The 18840-nt window shown below is 37.5% G+C and overlaps 1 protein-coding gene across 1 annotated transcript; it reads left to right on the top strand.

The window, feature by feature from the left end:
• The first annotated feature begins 12865 nt into the window (after positions 1-12865).
• On the top strand, positions 12866-15042 carry LOC137247910 (uncharacterized). Its single transcript, XM_067778836.1, has 2 exons — positions 12866-14730; positions 14803-15042. Exon 1 carries the CDS (start codon positions 13065-13067, stop codon positions 13707-13709), a length of 645 nt encoding a protein of 214 aa, XP_067634937.1. The 5' UTR covers positions 12866-13064; the 3' UTR covers positions 13710-14730; positions 14803-15042.
• Positions 15043-18840: the final 3798 nt, after the last annotated feature.

Below are 18840 nucleotides of genomic sequence, written 5' to 3'. Positions count from 1 at the left end.
AATTTCAAGCCACAGGAAATCCTCTTTTCCTGGTAAAGTACAGCCTTCTTTAGACGTTGCAAATCTCAATGATTCGACTTCAAAGGAAACAGACATTTTTCTTCCCGATGGTCGCTAAAAGTACACCAATTAAAAAATGGCATATAAGGACTGTTCAGAAAGTTCTGCAAATTTAGAACTCCCTAAAGGGGACGACCACGGACGACATGGATTAGAACTGTTCACGCCGAATGTCGATGGGAAGGGTCGTGGAGAGAGGTCAAGAAACTAGCCCATTACAGAACTCTGTGGAGAGAACTCGTTTTTTCCCTATGCTCCTAAAGGAGCGATATCTGTTTTTGTAATTTACTTAACAGAAATGTCAAAGATAGGTATCAAGGAAATAAAAACAATAAGTTCTTTAGTAATCACATAGTGGGTTTTGAATTAATTATTTATGAATTGGTGTTTCATACATTAAAAATATATTAGCTTCTGAAGTCACACCTTCAACAATGAGTAAGGAGGAGCTACGTAAGTAAAGAAATGTAAATTTGGACGAATAATCCCAAAGTTAGAAAAGTTGACAAAGCTCACAGGATTATCATATGACAATGCCCCAAGCACGGTTTTAAACTTCAAGGAAGGCTTATTGAAGGACAAGCCAAGAAATCGAGGCCCGAAGGAATCATCAAGCGCCCAGTTGGAGAAAAATGTTCCATCCCCAATTAGAAATGTTGCCAAAATAGTCAAATCCAGACTCAAGCAGAGAAATGGTATTAAAACCTAACAAAAGGAAAAATGTCTGAAACGAAATGAAAAACAGACATCAAAAAGCATTTCCCTGCAAACATCGACTAATGAAACTACCAATGAAATCATAAAAATTTCTAATTGACTAACACCAATGAAAAGAAAGTAAATAAGCATTTGGTAAACTTTTAGTAGCCATCCATTATAATTACCAAATTACAATTGAGGTATGTTTTCAGTAATTTTTAGGAATCTTACAAGTATTTTACTGGTTTTCTTCAATTTATACTGTGAGCTGTGAATAAGAAGTTTTAGGTAAAGTTTCGGTACCTTTCCATAATAAATACGACAAAAAATACGTATCACAAAGTCGATATTTTTCAAGTATTTTACTTGTAATTACAAGAATATTTGGAAACATATATTACATAGTAGTAGGCTATATGAAAAACGATCAATTTGCCTTTCATACATTTTCATTCACTTGTGAAGAGTAATACAGATTGTTTAACGTGGACTAATTAAAGAGGTATGTATAGTGTTCAAGTCATTTAATCAGTGCGCGAAATAAAATTAATATTAAAAATAAAATAATAAAAAAAATTTTTTTAAGCTAAACGGTTTTATTGAAAATAATATTTACATGAAGTAATAATAATACTAAAAGCTAGAAAATAATTAGGTAGGTTCTAGGTACTAGTCATCACACTCCTCATCAATCTAGGGCGTTGATCAGACAATTAAATAAAAGCGTTGGGAGCGTGAAATTTTTAAAAATGTGAGGCGTAGCATAACCTGATTAAGGTTCAGTTGGTCTTACTTATGACTATCAATAGAAATTTCACGCGCCCAACGCTTTTATTTAATTGTCTCATCAACGCCCTAGGTTGATGAGGAGTGTGATGACTAGTACCTAGAACCTACCTAATTATTTTCTAGCTTTTAGTATTATTATTACTTCATGTAAATATTGTTTTCAATAAAACCGTTTAACTTAAAATTTTTTTTAAATTATTTTATTTTCAAGTTTTTAGTCTTTATTTAATTACTTATTATTTCTCATTCAATTTAGTTCATTTAGTGACTCGTTATTACAAGGACTCTCTCCTGACAACTTGTTACAATCTAAGTCCTCAATATATAATCCTTCCAAAGACTTTACTCGACTCTGCGCCACGTATGCTTGCCCCTCCTCCAAATCCAAAATATTTTGATGTCAATTCTACCGGAGTGTATGTAATATTTGTTCCAAATATGAGCCAAATCGGACATCATAGGTCGCTTTCTATTCATGTATGTATTATGTGTTCCAAATATGGGCCGAATCGGACCACAAATACGATTTTTTGAATATCTCAATCTTTGCGCCACATAGCGGCATTTTTTCCCATAGGTCGCTTTCTATTCTTGTATGTATTATGTGTTTCAAATATGAGCCAAATCGGACCACAAATACGATTTTTGTGAATATCTCGATCCTTACGCCACCTAGCGGAGAATTTTTTTCATAGGTCGCTTTCTATTCTTGTATGTATTATGTGTTCCAAATATGAGTCAAATCGGACCACAAATAAGATTTTTGTGAATATCTCGATCCTTGCGCCACCTAGCGGTGATTTGTTTTCTTATTATTGCATTGTCATCGGATTCTGAACTATATTCTAAGTTTCAAGCTTGTAGCTTATCGGGAAGTTACTTAAATGTTAATTACAAAATTCGTTCACAACGGCGGTGCAGCCGTGCAGCCTGTCAAGTCAACCTAAATAAAACCGTTTAAAAAATGTTCTCTACTTCAGCAAAAGGCGTGATCAATCTATTTCGTTCTTTGTATTCGTAAGTTAATACCATAGTTGGGCACATATTATATTTTCACATGTTACCATTAAATTTTTTAATGTTTTTTCAGTACCCAATGCAGCTTTTATCTTAAAATTTGGCACTGTGTCTACTTAGAAGTTACTCAATCCGCATAAACATTTTTTAAAGTGTGCGGTTTTTTGAAGAAGCTTTTCATTAGATTTTGGTAGCTACATATTGTGAGCGTTAAAAGTTATAATAAATAACTTTGATTAGAGGTAGTGAAATGCTCAATGCTCTAAACATTTAAAGTACTGTGCCCTGACAATGGTTAAGATGCATCAAAAAATAAAAAGTTTTGATAAAGTTCCATATTGCAGGATATAAACGTTAAAATATATAAAATAATACAGTATAATGAATAATAAGACAATACAAAATTTAGTTTAAAAAAAAAAGAGCTTTATCAAGAGCAGATTTAAATTTGAAAATCAAAACAGGGAAGTTAGGAGATTTTGAAGAGGAAACATGTTCAGATAGACCTCTGGAAATAGAAGACTCCTCAGTTATGTCACTTGAAAATTTTGAAAATGAAAGTTCAGAAAAAACTGACTTCAATATTCGACAAGTTATATTGTACGCAATGCGTAACAATATTCCTCAAAGCCAGTTCGACGACTTGTTAGGGTTGCTTAAATTCTTAGGTGTTGATGGTTTGCCCATAACTGCTCGGTAATTATTACAGACAAAAAATCATTTGGACAAAATTAAAATAACCAAAATTGAATCTGGCGAGCTTGCATATCTAAAAAAAATAAAAAATAAATGTAAAGCGCGGTAACCTCCGAAGAGATCTAAGGCCGAGCTTCTCTTCCAATTTGCGTCGTGCTCCTCTTGACTTTCCCTACAAATTGGCCGGACGGGACCACATGTTTTATGCCGACTTCGAACGGTATCTGCAAGGCAGATGAGTTTTCACTGAGAGCTTTTCATGGCAGAAATACACCCGGAGCGCTTGCCAAACACTTCGAGTGGCGACCCCGCTTAGAAAAATTTTCTGCTAATTGAAAAACCTTATTTCTAAAATTTTGATGTCCCGTTGCCCGGGGTGTGAACCCAGGGCATACGGTGTGGTAGGCGGACTACGCTACCATCACACCACGGTGGCCGCCAAGCTTGCATATCTAGGCATACAAAATTGGCTTAGTTGTCAGTCGTTTGCTTTTTTATCATCCTCGCAAGAAGTTTCACTTGACATTGGAATAGATGGGCTCGGTATTTTTAAAAGCTCAAAAAAGGTTCTTTGGCCGATTTTACGAGCAATTGTTGGGTTTCCAAATATTAGTCCTTTTTTAATAGGTTGTTTTAGTGGAGAAGGAAAACCGAGCAACATTGAAGAGTATTTGGGAGAATTTTGCAAAGAAGTTTCATCTCTTTTGGAAACTGGGATTGAAGTCGGTTCATCCAAATCTCTAAAAAATTCAGTATTCGGTGATTGCAATTCACCAGCAGGGGCTTTCGTTACTGGCGTACAATCACATTCTGGGGAAAAAAAAACTGTCCTAAGTATACACAAGTAGCAGGTTACTCGCATCCATATAGGAAAATTTATTTTCAGCAAGAAGTGTGTGAGCTGAGGACTGACTTGACATTCCAGGCAAGAAGAGAGAAGGTGCATCATAGCTTAAAGTTTCATAATGAAGCTCACATACTGGAAACACGTAATATAGGAATGGTATCTCAATTTCCACTTGATCCGATATATCTTATCGACCTCGGCGTGGTAAAAAGATTCATCTTCGATGTGATTAACAAGGGCAATGAGAGTGCTTTAAACGAAAAATTAAAACTTGTAGCAAAATATACTCCCTCAGAGTTTGGCCGATCATGTAGATCTCTAGAATATGTTAAATTGTGGAAAGCTACGGACTTCAGGCAATTTTTACTTTATCTTGGTATATTCGTTCTTAAAGGTTATGTAGACGAGGACATTTACTATGTTTTCCTCTTGCTTCACAAAATTATTGTCTTGCGAAAAAGATTATAAGCGTGAAGCAATAATTGCAAATGAAATGTTACATGAATTTGTGAAGAAGGTGTCTGAGATATTTGGCGACCATGCGATTACATTTAATATGCATGCTTGTTGCATATAAGTGGTTGCGCTGAACAATATGGTCCACTTGACAGCTTTTCGGCATATAAGTTTGAGAACTACGTATATGCAGCACATCAAAAAATTGAAAAAAGCCCAATCATATACTTCAACAATTATTAGCCAGGATATATGAAAGAAATGAAGTTCCTTTCAATTTAAAAAGTCATAAGAAGCTGGGCCACCGTGGTGTGATGGCAGCGTGCTCCGCCTACCACACCGTATGCCATGGGTTCACACCACGGGCAAAGCAACATCAAAATTTTAGAAATAAGGTTTTTCAATTAGAAGAAAATGTTCTTAGCGGAGTCGCCCTCGGCAGTGTTTGGCAAGCGCTCCGGGTGTATTTCTGCCATGAAAAGCTCTCAGTGAAAACTCATCTGCCTTGCATATGTCGTTCGGAGTCGGCATAAAACATGTAGGTCCCGTCCGGCCAATTTATAGGCAAAATCAAGAGGAGCACGACGCAAATTGGAAGAGAAGCTCGGCCTTAGATCTCTTCGGAGGTTATCGCGCCTTATATTTATTTTTTTATTTAAGAAACTGGGATCATTTGAAGTGAATCATAAAAAAGAAAAAAATTCGTTTTGCTATATTCGAAATAGAGGAGCTTTCAAATGCATGGGAGAGGAAGAAATAGCAGAAAAAAGGTTATTACAGGGCACTTTTTCCAACAGGTAGAAGATTTCTTTGTAAGTCCAGTAGAATCGGATAGAGCACTAGGAATAATATGCTGCCGTTGCATTGATACGGCTATTTCCACAGTTGAAAAAGATGAAATTTGTTATAAATTTTTTTCAATTTCAAACGAAGATAAGTTTATACTCATTCCCCTTTTACATCATTTATTTCATGAATTTTTGTAATATAATATTTAATAAAACATAATAAATAATAAAAAAATATAATATGGAAACAACAGCATTCGAAAATGTAGAATGCGGATTATTTGGCACTCAGCATACCACAGTTGAAATATCGCAACTATCTAATAACGAACTTAATATGATTGGTATGCTGTTATGGATTCGCATCTATGATGGAGCAGTAAGGAAGGCAGTCGGCATGATCTTGGGGTGCTCTGTGGCTAGTCATGTCGGCTGGGCGGGGTCCTTGCCAACCTTACTGTTCCTGCGCCATAACAAAAAAAAAGTCATATCATGCCTTTACAACAACCGTCAAAAACTGACAAAAAAGCGCAGAGACGACTCAAAACGCTTGAAATTCAAATTAAGGTCGAACCGGATGCCACGGACAGACCGTTAAACATTCAAAAATTTAAAATTCAAAAAAAAGGACCTTCAAAAAAACGAAACGCAAAAAAAATTACCGAAACGGACATGACCGGTTACTAAATACAAAAAAAAGCTGAAAATGAAAAGGAAAAGAAACGGAAATGGGCCGAATATATAGAGGGGCGCCGCGGGTGTTGTTGCGACGCCCGGTGCTTTAACCCACCCTCAAATCCATGGCCACCGACGCACCTGTATTTCGGTGGTCCCTTACATGTGTGCCTAAGTGCCTTCTAAATAAAAGAGGACGCCAGCATTCCCATTGTTACAAGAATTTATTTATAATTAATTTGGTTTTCGTTTATTTAAAACCTAAAAACAAAACTTGAATAACCAAAACGAATTTCGAAAAAATTCGCAGTTTTTAAAAGTCTTCATGTAAACTTACAAATGTTTAGTCAATAATTTTGACCTACAACCTTATTCTAGTTGGAGTAAATAAAAAGCTGAAGTCTTTTGAAAATTCGCATTGGTTTTTTTTTTTACAACTCTTTTTCGAAGGCTGATTTTGGGTTTTCTTCCATACAAGTGTAAAACTGTGCAAAATTAATAAAAATGTATATTTGAATTAAATAATACCAATACTTTTAAAAACTATTCTTATTTTTAAATTTTTTGGAAATTTTGTTCGGGTAAACCCCAACAGCTTTCATCGTACAATTCAGTAACCGTTTTTTTTTATAATTTACGTAAATAAAATGTGTAAGTAAATTTTTTTTCTGCTATTTTTTTTTTCGCCGCTATACATATGTAGTAAATTAAGGTGGGTCTTTTTTACGCATTTAAAAGGCAGTTCCAATATATAAGCATGATATTGCAAACGTCTTCTGAAGTATTGTGCTTTTTTTCAAATTCTCGATAGCAGAACGGCACCCCTATATTTAAATAGTGATATATATATAAAACTTGGAAGTCATGTCAGTTAAATTTTAGCCCTGCGTACTGCACCTGGGGGAAAAAATGTATAAGAAATAACCATTTTCTTTCACGTTTATAAATAATAACTGCTAGCAAAAGCGATAAATTTCTCAGATTTTACAAAAAGAATGCTGCATTTATGCTGAAAACGCTTCACGCCTCACCTCTATGGTAGTTCAGCCTTTACAGCTTCAGCAGCCGTTATACTAAAATAAAGACCTTTAAAAAACTGTGGCCATCAGCTTGCATACTATATTATTTGAAGCACAGGTTTTACTGAACAACTGGACCCACCCTAATTCAGCAGTAATAAATATCCAATTTGATATATTCTTTGTTTTTTTTTTGTTTATTAGTTTAAACAATTGATTGAATGTATACAGAAAATGTGTAGGCCGATTTTGAAAACGTTTTCAAAAAAAATTTTTTTTTAAACTCGGCAGGTTTTCAAAAACATTCAGAAAATTTACAAATTTTCATTTAAAATTCTATGCTATTTTTTAGTATGCTTTGGGCAACTTTTTCCTCGAAAGAACATTTTAGATTTTCTGGCATTATACAACCATTTTCTTATTTATATGAAAGAAAATCTAAAATACCCATATATGTAATCAGGCATGCTTAACGTTAATTTGACGTTCTTAACGAAGTCATTTCGTTTCGTTTATTAAATTTGAATATCGTAACGAAATGATATCGGTTCGTTGGTTAAGCATGCCTGTATGTAATAATGTTTAGGTATCTACACGCGCTAAAGTAACAGCACAGTTTAACCATCGATACTTTTTCTTTTTTTTAATAACCAAATTTAAAATTAAATTTCAGTGCAATTAGAAGGAATGTGAATGAATTGTAAACCAACTCCTAAAACATTTCTGAAAATTCCGAAATTTTTCTTCAGAACCTTATTAAAATTTTGAGTACGCAGCTTTTCGTAACTTAACTATTTTTAGGGTGGCATTACAAATTTAGAGTCCAACTCAACTCACAAAGATTTTTACAATTATTTTTAGGCTGGCATTACAAATTTATAGTCCAACTCAACTCCCAAAGATTTTTACATTTATTCTCTTAATTTCAAACCCAACTAGTAATTGATTAAATTAAAATAAAAAAATGTGGTTTCTGTATTACAGAACGAACTCACCCAGTTTTAAAGGCAGTTATTGTCGTAGTTGGTGGCTGCATCAGCAGGCCTATACAAGGCGGCCCGGCTGGTTGTTGTTAATCAAGTGGAGGTTGCAGCAGGCCTATCTAGGGCGGCCCTGCTGATTGTTGTTACTCAAGTGGATGTTGCAGCAGGCCTATACGAGGCGACCCTGCTGATTGTTGTTGCTAAAGCTGAGGGTGGTGGTACGTCCGGTGGTTTCGTTGGCGCTTGGTTGGCGCTATTAGTGAAGGTTGCGCGCTTGGTTGGCTAGTGCTATCGCTGTTGGTTTCGCGCGGTGTTGCACGCAATGGTGGTGTTAACGCGCGGTTGTTGGTGGTTGCGCTCTAGGGTGGTGAGTGCGGCAGTATGTGTATCTTAAGGAGCCTTTTTTTTGTTTATGCTCAATTTCTGTCGTGCTCGACATGACGTCTTGCTGGTATGAGTATCAATGTGGAACACCTATTATTTTTCCCACCGCTGTTTAGGTATTATAACACTGACTACAAAAGTGCTCATATATGTATCCTTAGGTTAAACAAAAATACTGTATGCCGTGAAGAGGGTGCAAAGTTGGCGCAGTCCACAGAGATTACCTACATCCATATACACTCAATCGTGAAAGTGGTACCTCAACACGATTGGACAAGTATTTATTTTAATTGTAGATTTCCTCGATTAAAGCTTTGCTCCAGATAATTCCAAGCATATACAAAGTGGTTGATTTTTATTTTTCTCGTGGTCGTCTTACTTTTTGCTACTTCGGTTTGCTGTTGTCTACTTATGACTGATTCTCAACTTTTCCTGCGTCGGGATGGGACTGCGCAATACAAGTTGTTTAGCGCAAAAAGACCAACACCACAGCAGTACCAAGCCGGTTCACTAATAACTTTGTACTTGTTTGTTTTCGGTAATTTGGGCTTATAAATACTGCTGCCAGCACACAAGCTCCCCGTTTTTTCTTTTTTTCCAACCTTTCCTTTTTTCGCTCTCTATCCGGAAACAGCGTGTTTCCTTCCTAGAGATCATTTACGCGGCCGTGGCGACCTCTAGTGTCTTTTTTAGATTAAAATTCCCATGGCACCTTTTCTTTGCTCACTAGTTTTTTAATAACTCTGACATAATTAAAGTTGCCTTTGCAGGATGTGGGTCCTATACCCAATTAGAACAAATTCCAACAGCGCAACCACAAAAAGATAAAATTACCACTCCGCCAAGTAAAAAACGAAGGATATTCACCAATTCTGGTGACTATAATGAAAAAGGCAATATAATTGATAGCGAAATCCTTCAATAAAAACTATCCAATAAAGTCAACATAGAAAATCAACAACAACTAGAAATAGTGGAAATACATAACACGCCCATGCCCAGTATACAACAAATAATAAAAGATAATTTAGTTCATAAATACAATTGGGATGGTCGCTGTACAAAGTTGGCGTTAAACAGCCTTAAGCTTTTTAATGAGGTTTTTTTCAGTAAGTTTAATTTACTCACATGAGATTTTACAAGTTTTCAATAAGATGGCTAGATCTAAAATTCTTTCCGAATTAAAAAAAAAAAATCGTGTCAGTATTTAACACCAGCATTCAAAAGGGAAACTTAAAACTTTTTGGCTTTTCGTCAATGGCGTTGTTTGAAAGAAAGGTTACTATCTAATAACTTTAACTTTTTTAAAGATGCATTTTCATCTTTGGGTTGCAAAACGTTTGAAAAATTAATGCGGAAGTCAATCGAGCTGGCGCATAACCGATTTAAGCACGTCAAGTCAGTAATAAGTAACAGTAATAAATAAAATAAACTTTATTCGTTTAAGCCACTTACATATATAGGTTTCACTTGCATGTTTGAACGTATGTAACTCACCTTTTATACCACGCGCTAACTTTTTTAAATTTTAAATTTAGAATTTACCTTTTTTAAATTTAGTTTTAATTCTAATTATTGTTAAAAAAAGAATGAATTATTAATACATTTTGATAGAAAATTTACTTTATTGGTATTTAATTTAGAATATGGAATTATTAACTAGTAAGTAACTGGACATGAAAACATCGGTAAATTAGGCTATGATTTTGCAAATATTTACCAAGAACTTACAAAGAAACTATGGGAAGACTACCGGATAACTAACGATATTTTAACCCTCCGATGAGTGAGAAAGTCCCTAGGGACCTTTTGGCCTTTTCAAACTGAAATTACTCCTACTTCGGCCACTACAACCCCCCCCCCCTCCCTCCGAGTATTTTGTTGCGCATCTTTTGGAAAAAAAATCAAGCCGATCAGATCATTACTTTAGGAGTTATTGAGGTTTTAGTGAGAATAGTACGCGGACGTGTGAATAGGTCCGTATGGACCTTGTACTGAATTTCACTAATAAATGCATTTTTTTGGGCATCATTATAATTTTTTTATTGTTTCAACACATAATTTACTTGTTCTGAACACAAAGACCTAAACTCAAAGACATTAGGGATGATGATAAAAACAAAAAATTCTAAGAAAAATTCGAAGACATGAACTTTATTGCTTTCAAGAAAAGGCACAATATTCTAATTTTATACTACTAGCAATAAACCAGTTCTTAGAATTTTTTGTTTTTATCATCATCCCTAATGTCATTGGGTACAGGTAGACGTACGAAAGAGTATACAAGAAGTTGTAGTTTTGTAAACCAAATCAGTCAAAGTTTAGACAGCGATGAGTAAAATCGTGTGTGATAGAAACAAACACCCCTATTCTGCATTTCGACTTGGATTGGAATTTTTTCGATTTGGCAATTTTGGTATTCTGTGTTCCAACTTCTTTCGATCCAACTTCGAAACGTTCGATTTTGTGTATTCTGCATTTCGATCGTAGTTCCGTTTTTCTAAGTTGCAAATTAGTTGGCGGAAAAAATTTTTTTTTAATTTTTGTATTAATTTATAACAGAATTTTAACAAAAATGTAAGTAAAACTTGTTAAGAAACGTAAAAGGTTTGATGATGACTGTTTTTTATATGTTTCCAGGTCAAAAACAACATGTCGATGTCGCACATTGGGGACGAACTTTTCAAAACCACCTACATATCACAAATATTAACCGATTTTTGTACAGAAATGTTTGTAAGTGAAATCTGAAGAGACTTACATTGCCTGATTTTTAAAATTAATTAGAAAATAAAAAAACTAAAAACAATTTTGCAAAATGTTCTTTAAAAAATTGTTTAAACAAATTAATTTTGCAAAACGTATGTCAATTAGCAATACCTACTGTCTCTTAAAGTGTATGTATATCATTCTCTTAAGTATTGAGCAAAAATTGTATGTCACGAAAATTATACATAAATACGTATTATAATATAAAGTTCTGCAAAGAATAGGCTATTTTTCAACAAATTGTTTAATAAACAAATTAATTTGAAGAATCAAGCGATGTGAGTCTCTTCAGAATTCAATTACGAAAATTTCTGTGTAAACATTGTTGCAATCGGTTGATTTTTCGTACCTGTAAGTGGTTTTGAATGAAATTAGTGCTTAATCCCCAATGTGTGTCGAAGTCCTTGAACGTATTTGCCCCGCAAAAGTATCTAACACATACTTGAAAGCATCCTTATTAAGTCGAAAGTTTTTTTTAACCTAAATAAGAAAACAAGTCATTACACTTTACCACTTTTAAGTTAAATTTCTTACAATTCGGCACTCATCTCAAATGGATTATACACTCGCAATATTTGCCTTTCCATTCTCGCCTGGCCATTTTCGTATGCGTTGCTTTCCAACTCCACAAATAATGGCGCGGCTATTGATTCCATTATAATAGACGGCTATAATTTGTGTCTGTTCGTTGGGTCCGGTTTTATGCCAAAGCAAGCTGCCGAAGTAGAGGAAGGTGAAAAGCGAAAACGTAAACAATCCTTGCGGAAAGAATAAGTAAATCTTTATAAAGTATTTTAGGCCAGTGTAATGAAATTATCATCCATAAAATTCAGAAAATGTCAACTATATTCATTAGGGCGGGTCGATTTAAAAATCGCTCATTGCTCTGTGAAAATCGTACTCTAGGGATCAAAATAAGAAACTTTGCCCAAGGAACCATACCTCTGAAACGAACTCTGATGCCCCCCCCCCCCCCCTTTGGTCGAACTTTTGGGTAGGGGCAATTTCAATTCTACCTGCTGTGACTTGTGGTGGCTTAAAAAAAAACAACACAAGCAATTTTACGATCTGCAATTGTGTCACAGTGATACCTTCATTTTTTAAAACGGTTGAATAAAAAACCCACACAACTATGTTTACGACATGCAAATGCATCACAGTGATGCCTTGGTTTTAAAAGGGGGTTGTAAAAACACTAATTTCTAATATTTTTTTTTAATTTCTTTTCTATTACTAAGTTAAATTAATTTTTTCATTTACATATGTTCTGACTAAATAAATTTCTAAAGAGAAAAATAAACTCCAAAAAGAAAAAACATAGGCATTTCAAAGTGGGATTTTTCAAAATTTGCCCCTACGACCCAAAGGGGGGGACATCAGAATTCGTTTTAGAGGTATGGTTCCTTCGGCAAAGTTTCTTATTTTGATCCCTAGAATATGATTTTCACAGAGCAATGGGCGATTTTTTTTTGCCTCCCCACAAATCGACCCGGCCTAATATTCATTCAGGAATCCGTTTTAACAAAACTTGGTGGCCGCGGCAGGGAATTGGCCAAAAGAACGACAAAAACACACTTACAATTATGAAAGCACTTCATTCAAAAAAATATAACACTGCGGCAATATATTCTATTGCTTTTCTTTGTACAAAATGGCTTAGATAATAAAATATAAACGTTTTCAGTGTTTTTTTACAAATTTTCCTCAATTTATTTTGTTCCAGTGTTCACACATTCCGTACAGACAGCTGATTTCGAAAAATCATTTGCTCTTCCTCTTCTCGTTACGATTCCGTCGTAATGCAGAATACCCAACTTCGACTTAAGCGGAGCGTAGAACGGGAATGTAATCGAAATGCAGAATAGGGGTGAAAAATATAAATATGGCAGATGCAAGTAATTTGGACGTTGTTGAAATGGTTGTACGCCGTAGTAGACATTACCAGCAAATGACTGCGGATGAATGGCGTGCAGTTGATAGTACATTTGCTGATTTTATGGACGAAGAAATTGATATTGCTGCAATTGATAATTATGAAGTTGAGGATGATGAAGATCGCACATACCAACCTGCTGAAGAGTCAGATGCCAAAACTGAAGGATACGTCGAGCTAAATGAAGATACTGATGACGACGATGATGAAGAGGAAGAAAATGATGGACAGGAAACGAATGAATGTTACTATATTGGTAAAGATGGCACCCAATGGAGTAAAAAAGCACCACCAACATCACGCACTCGTAATCATAACGTGGTCGACTTCACAAGAAAGAAACCAGGACCAACAGGAAATATACACGATCCCTATACAATAATGCGTTCAATCATGACACAGGAAATAATACACTTAGTGCTACGTGAAACAAATCGTAAAGGCAGGGAGGTTACAGCTGCGTGGAATTTGGCGAATCCCACGAAGAAAAAGGAGTGGAAGCCAGTGACAGTGAAAGAGTTTGACGCCTTTGTATCTATTCTTTTGTATGCTAGACTCACAAGATCAAACCATGAACCAGCTATGGAATTATAGGGCGCAACGCGTTGCCCAATATACAAAGCTGCGTTGTCGTAAGATCGCTTCATGTGTATAAAGCAATTTATTCGATTCGACAATGGAAATACTCGACAACAGCGAGTCATCAACAGCAAAACTGCGGCTATTGACGATATTTGGCAAATGTTGCAACATAACTTGGCAGCAGCTTACACTCCTCATGAAGCACTAACAGTTGATGAGCAGTTGTTCCCTTACAGAGGCCGCACCCGCTTCACACAATATATGCCGTCAAAGCCAGCTAAGTATGGTTTGAAAGTATGGTGGTTATGCGACTCACAGAGTTATTATCCTGTGAAGGGAATGATATATTCTGGAAAACTGCCAAACCAACAACGGGAGATAAACCAAGGGCAGAATGTAGTGCAGGATCTTGTGGAAAAATATTTAGATGCTGGCCGTAATATATACGCGGATAATTTCTTTAGCACTCTTGACTTGGTGCGTATTTTGATGAGGAGGAAGACCGCATATGTTGGTACAGTGCGCTACAACAAAACATTCATTCCACAGGAGTTCAAGAACAACCCGAAGCGCACCATCAATAGTACATTATTTGGGTTCAACGAAGGGGATATAGCGTTATGCTCATACGTGCCGAAAAAAAAATAAAGTGGTGAACGTGCTCTCCACAATGCACTACACCTGCCGCGTTGACGAGCAAACCGAGAATCGGAAGCCCTATGCCATATTAGATTACAACGCCAACAAATGCGTCGCTGATACCATGGATCAAATGCTAGGCACTTACAGCTGCAAAAGAGCAACACAACGATGGCCGTTGGCCATGTTTTATAATATGCTGGACGTCGCTGCATTGACTGCTTTTACGATTTACAATGAAATGAAGCCTATAAAAAGGAGTGACAGACGGTGGTCGTTCTTGTTACTGCTAACGAAACAATTGGCCACACCAAATATCGAAGAACGTGCCCTGAACAACCATATAACCTCATATCCAAGGATACGCAATGCGATGGAAGCATTCGATGTCAGGGTAAGAAAAACATCTTCAAATTCAAGAATAGAATATATATTTATTTGTTTTTTATTTTTCTTTTAATTTCAGGTATTACCAAGACCAATGGAAGGCAATGCACCGTCGTTTGCGGCTAGGTCAAGTAGACCGACATGTCGCCTTTGACGTTCTGAGTACGGGCGGCAACGGAAAACGCGGGCATACTGCTTCGGCTGCGGCAACGATGTTTGCGGAGAACATAGCACACTTCTACATCGCTGCAACACTTGCGCACAGGGCGGGGGACAAGCAGTACACGCTCAACAACAATAATTTTTAAACTTTTTTATAATAGTCTTAAGAAAATTCAAGCAAAAAAAGTTTTAAAATTTTAAAAATTATTTTTGTATGTAGAATTTAGTTATAAACAATAAAAACAAAAAGAAAATCAAAAAAAAATTTTTATATGAAAAAAACATGATTTACAAAAAAGGTCCGTAGGGACCTTTTCACACGGCCGTGAATTCAGAACTGTCACTCATCGGCGGGCTGAATTCCGCTACAAGGAACTTTTTTATAAAAAACCAATATATTTCACGAAGTTTCAAGACAAATTAGCCATAAATTACGAGAATTTGCCTAGAAAACTACCAGTACAATTCACTGTGTTTATGAGATACCAAAAAAACTACAGGGAAATGATCTAAGAAATACCAGTAAACTACTATAAATAATCAAGTAAACCACCGGGATAATTTACTGTAGTTATTGGTTATTTACCAAAAAAATTATGTGTACATATTGAGGAAAATACCAGGAAACTACCGGTATTTATGGCCATATATATGTATACCTAAAATAGTTCGTAAAATCATGGAAAATACTTTTATTTTCTTACGTAAGTTACCAAAAACGAGCTTATTTTGTATTGGTACAATACGGGGAAATTTCAAACAAATTACTGGTATATTCCAGGTTTGCTATATGCTATTGTACTTATATAAATTCACATGTACGAGAGGTATATACGGCAATTCCATCCCGACGTCAATTATGTTTACCTGAAGAACTCTCTAGTAAATTATCCGATAATTACCGAGTAAATACCAGTAATATGTTTGCATGGTTACCTTGCACGTGAGCTCTGTGAGACCAAATTGGCAAACAAAAATTATTGTTATTATGACCGACGAAATGTCTTTGAAAATGGACCTAAGAAAGCTGTTCCCCAAGGTTCAATCCTGGGTCCTTTGTTATTTGTATTGTACATTAATGACTTGCCTAGTGTTCTCAAGTATTGCGACGTCCACATCTACGCTGACGATGTTCAATTGTGTACTGTCCTGCCGATTGTACCAGTTTATGTATAAGTAACTAAATCCTCTAAAGTCGAAATGTATCGTCATTCGTAGAAAGCCGCTAGCTACAAATGACTTAGATAATATTATGTTCGAAAATTCTGTTATAGAATATGTTGACAGGGCAAGAAATCTTGGTATAGTTTTTAACAATACATTGACATGGAAAGACCATATCTTTAACACGGTAGGAAAAGTGTACGGAATGCTCCGTACACTGCGGTTGAAACAGTATTTCACCCTGCTACATATACGATTACTTTTATCCAAAGCGTACTTAGTACCTACGCTTCTTTATGGCTGTGAGATTTTTTCTAGCTGTGACTATGCGAGCAAAAAGAAGTTAAATGTTGCTAACAATAGCATTGCCAAATATGTATATGTGCTGAATAGACTTGATCGCGTTTCCTATTAGATCACGTTTCCTATTACTCTGAAAAAATTTTCTAGACATATCCTTTGACAACCTTCTAAAGGTTAGAACTCTTACTACCTTACATAAGATAATTTACACCAAAGAACCCCATTACCTATTTCGAAAGCTACAGTTTCTTCATTCAACAAGGTCAATGCTATTGTTGTTGTAGCAATGCTCGCCCCACCTAATAGCCGCGACCGATCACAAATTGTCATCAGTATCCTCTAACGGGAGACGCTTCCCAAGGCAGTCGGTTCTATGTACCGGAGCGACTCGGGATTTTTCCCGACCAAGGACTGTCATTTCAGTGTAACCCCATTTAATTTGTTTCGTCCCTCCCAGCAGCTCCTTGCAGCAGGACTGCTCCATATTCTCTTGCTCCGGGAAGGTATCGAATCCAATCCGGGTCCGTCTCCTGACCCCGGTCCTGAGAAATGGTTTTGCTGCATCTGCCGGAAAAGAATCTTTTTAGGACGGTTATACTCTGTTCAGTGTGTCTCGTGTAAGGGATGGTTGCATCGGACAGGTTGTTCTGGGCTTGATCCCAAAACCCGACGTCCACGTAACTTTTATAAATCTTTTGTGGCTCCTTGCTGTTCACGCCCAAGGGCGCCTCGTAGTCTACGTCTAAGCGCCCCCCCATTACCTTCCAGCAGCCCCGCTGCTCAGCAAGCCACAACAAGTACCCGCTGCTGCTCGCGCCTTACGGCGCCAACAACTCAAACAGCTGCTACCACTCATAACTACAATCTTCGTAGTAGAGTCGGAAGCAATGCTGAGCAACAGCCCCTGCCCCCGTCTTCTCCCCCCCTCTTTTCCGGCAGCAATCGTGTAGGTCAGGGAACCAGACTCTTAGTCCCTACCTCCGTTTGCACCGTTTGCCAGCACAGAATATATATGTTTGCGACATCCGCCCAATGCAGCTCCTGCCTTGGGTGGTGCCACTTTCCTAGATGTTCTGGTCTCCGCGACGGCAACCCCTCGACGGGTTTCATCGCGCCATGTTGCCAGGTCGCAAACCCAAATCATCCGGGTACCCCAATGCTTGCCCAAGGACGCCCAGTCCCAGGGCCACAACAGCAATTGCGTCCTGGCCTTCCTCAACCCAGGCGTAGTCACCCGTCACTTACCCCCAGAGTGGCGACGTCTCCCCTCATGCACTTCAGAATTCTGCAGTTAAACTGTAATGGACTAACTGGGAAGATTACGGAGATAGTAAATTTCATGAAGCGGCACAACATCCGCATTGCTGCGATTCAAGAGACTAAACTCACAGCACGATCTGCATTGCAGACCTGCTCTGGGTATAATGTCCACAGAAAAGATCGCGAGAGCGGAAATGGAGGCGGCCTCGCGTTTATAATACACCACTCTGTGCAGTATCACATATTTGATCCTGGCATCGACCGCAGGGACAACGTCTTAGAACGTCAAGGCCTATCTGTCCGGTCAGGCGATGCAAACCTAGAAATCATCAACATCTACATCCCCCCTGCCACCTGTTGCCCCGGTGGATACCGCCCTAATATCAGAGCCTTACTCACTGGAAACAATCGCATTATTTTAGGCGACTTCAATGCCCATCATGATCTATGGCATTCAAATTTGCGGGCGGACAGTAGGGGCGAGATGTTGGCGGATCAAATAGAAGAAACGACGTTCTGCACAATAAACGGAGACGCCCCCACACGTATGGTAGGAAGCTGTCACAGTTCGCCAGATATCTCAATCGTGAGCGCAGAACTCGTAAACTGCGTCAACTGGCAGCCGATGGTATCATTGGCATCCGACCACCTGCCTATACTTGTTTCGCTCGAGCGTACCGCCGACTTCATCGTCACCGAAAAACGCACTTTCATAAACTTTAAAAAAGGAAAGTGGGAAGAATATAAATCCTTTACAGACAACCTCTTTGCTGCCCTCCCTATCCCGACTGATGCCCGCCAAGGGGAGCGTGCCTTCCGCAAGGTCATTGAATCCGCCTCGGCACGTTTCATTCCCGCGGGAGAATTCCCGAAATCCGGCCCCACTTCCCGGCGGAGGCCGCAAACTTAGCGAGAGAACGTGACCTTATAAAGCAGCTTGATCCAGGCGACCCCCAAATAAGGGATATAAACCAACGCATCAGATTGCTTGTGGATGAACACAAGCGGGCGAAATGGGAGGAGCACCTAAGAGGTTGTAACCTCTCTACCGGTGTGGGTAAACTTTGGTCCACCGTAAAGTCCCTATCGAATCCGACTAAGCACAAAGACAAAGTTTCCATCGCCTTTGGCGACAAAGTGCTGTCGGATGCGAAAAAATGCGCGAGCGCTTTCTGCCGACAATATATAATGCATTCTACGGTCGACAAAGTTAGACGGAGGGCCAACA

Source organism: Eurosta solidaginis, chromosome 4 (assembly GCF_040869045.1).
Source record: "Eurosta solidaginis isolate ZX-2024a chromosome 4, ASM4086904v1, whole genome shotgun sequence".
Taxonomy (NCBI): domain Eukaryota; kingdom Metazoa; phylum Arthropoda; class Insecta; order Diptera; family Tephritidae; genus Eurosta; species Eurosta solidaginis.
Note: the sequence above shows the minus strand (reverse complement) of the source record. Positions and strands in the feature narration are given on the sequence as shown.

What these genes read in the sequence shown, in the direction of transcription:
- LOC137247910 (XM_067778836.1), top strand. Translation starts at nt 13,065, where the DNA reads ATGGCAGATGCAAGTAATTTGGACGTTGTTGAAATGGTTGTACGCCGT.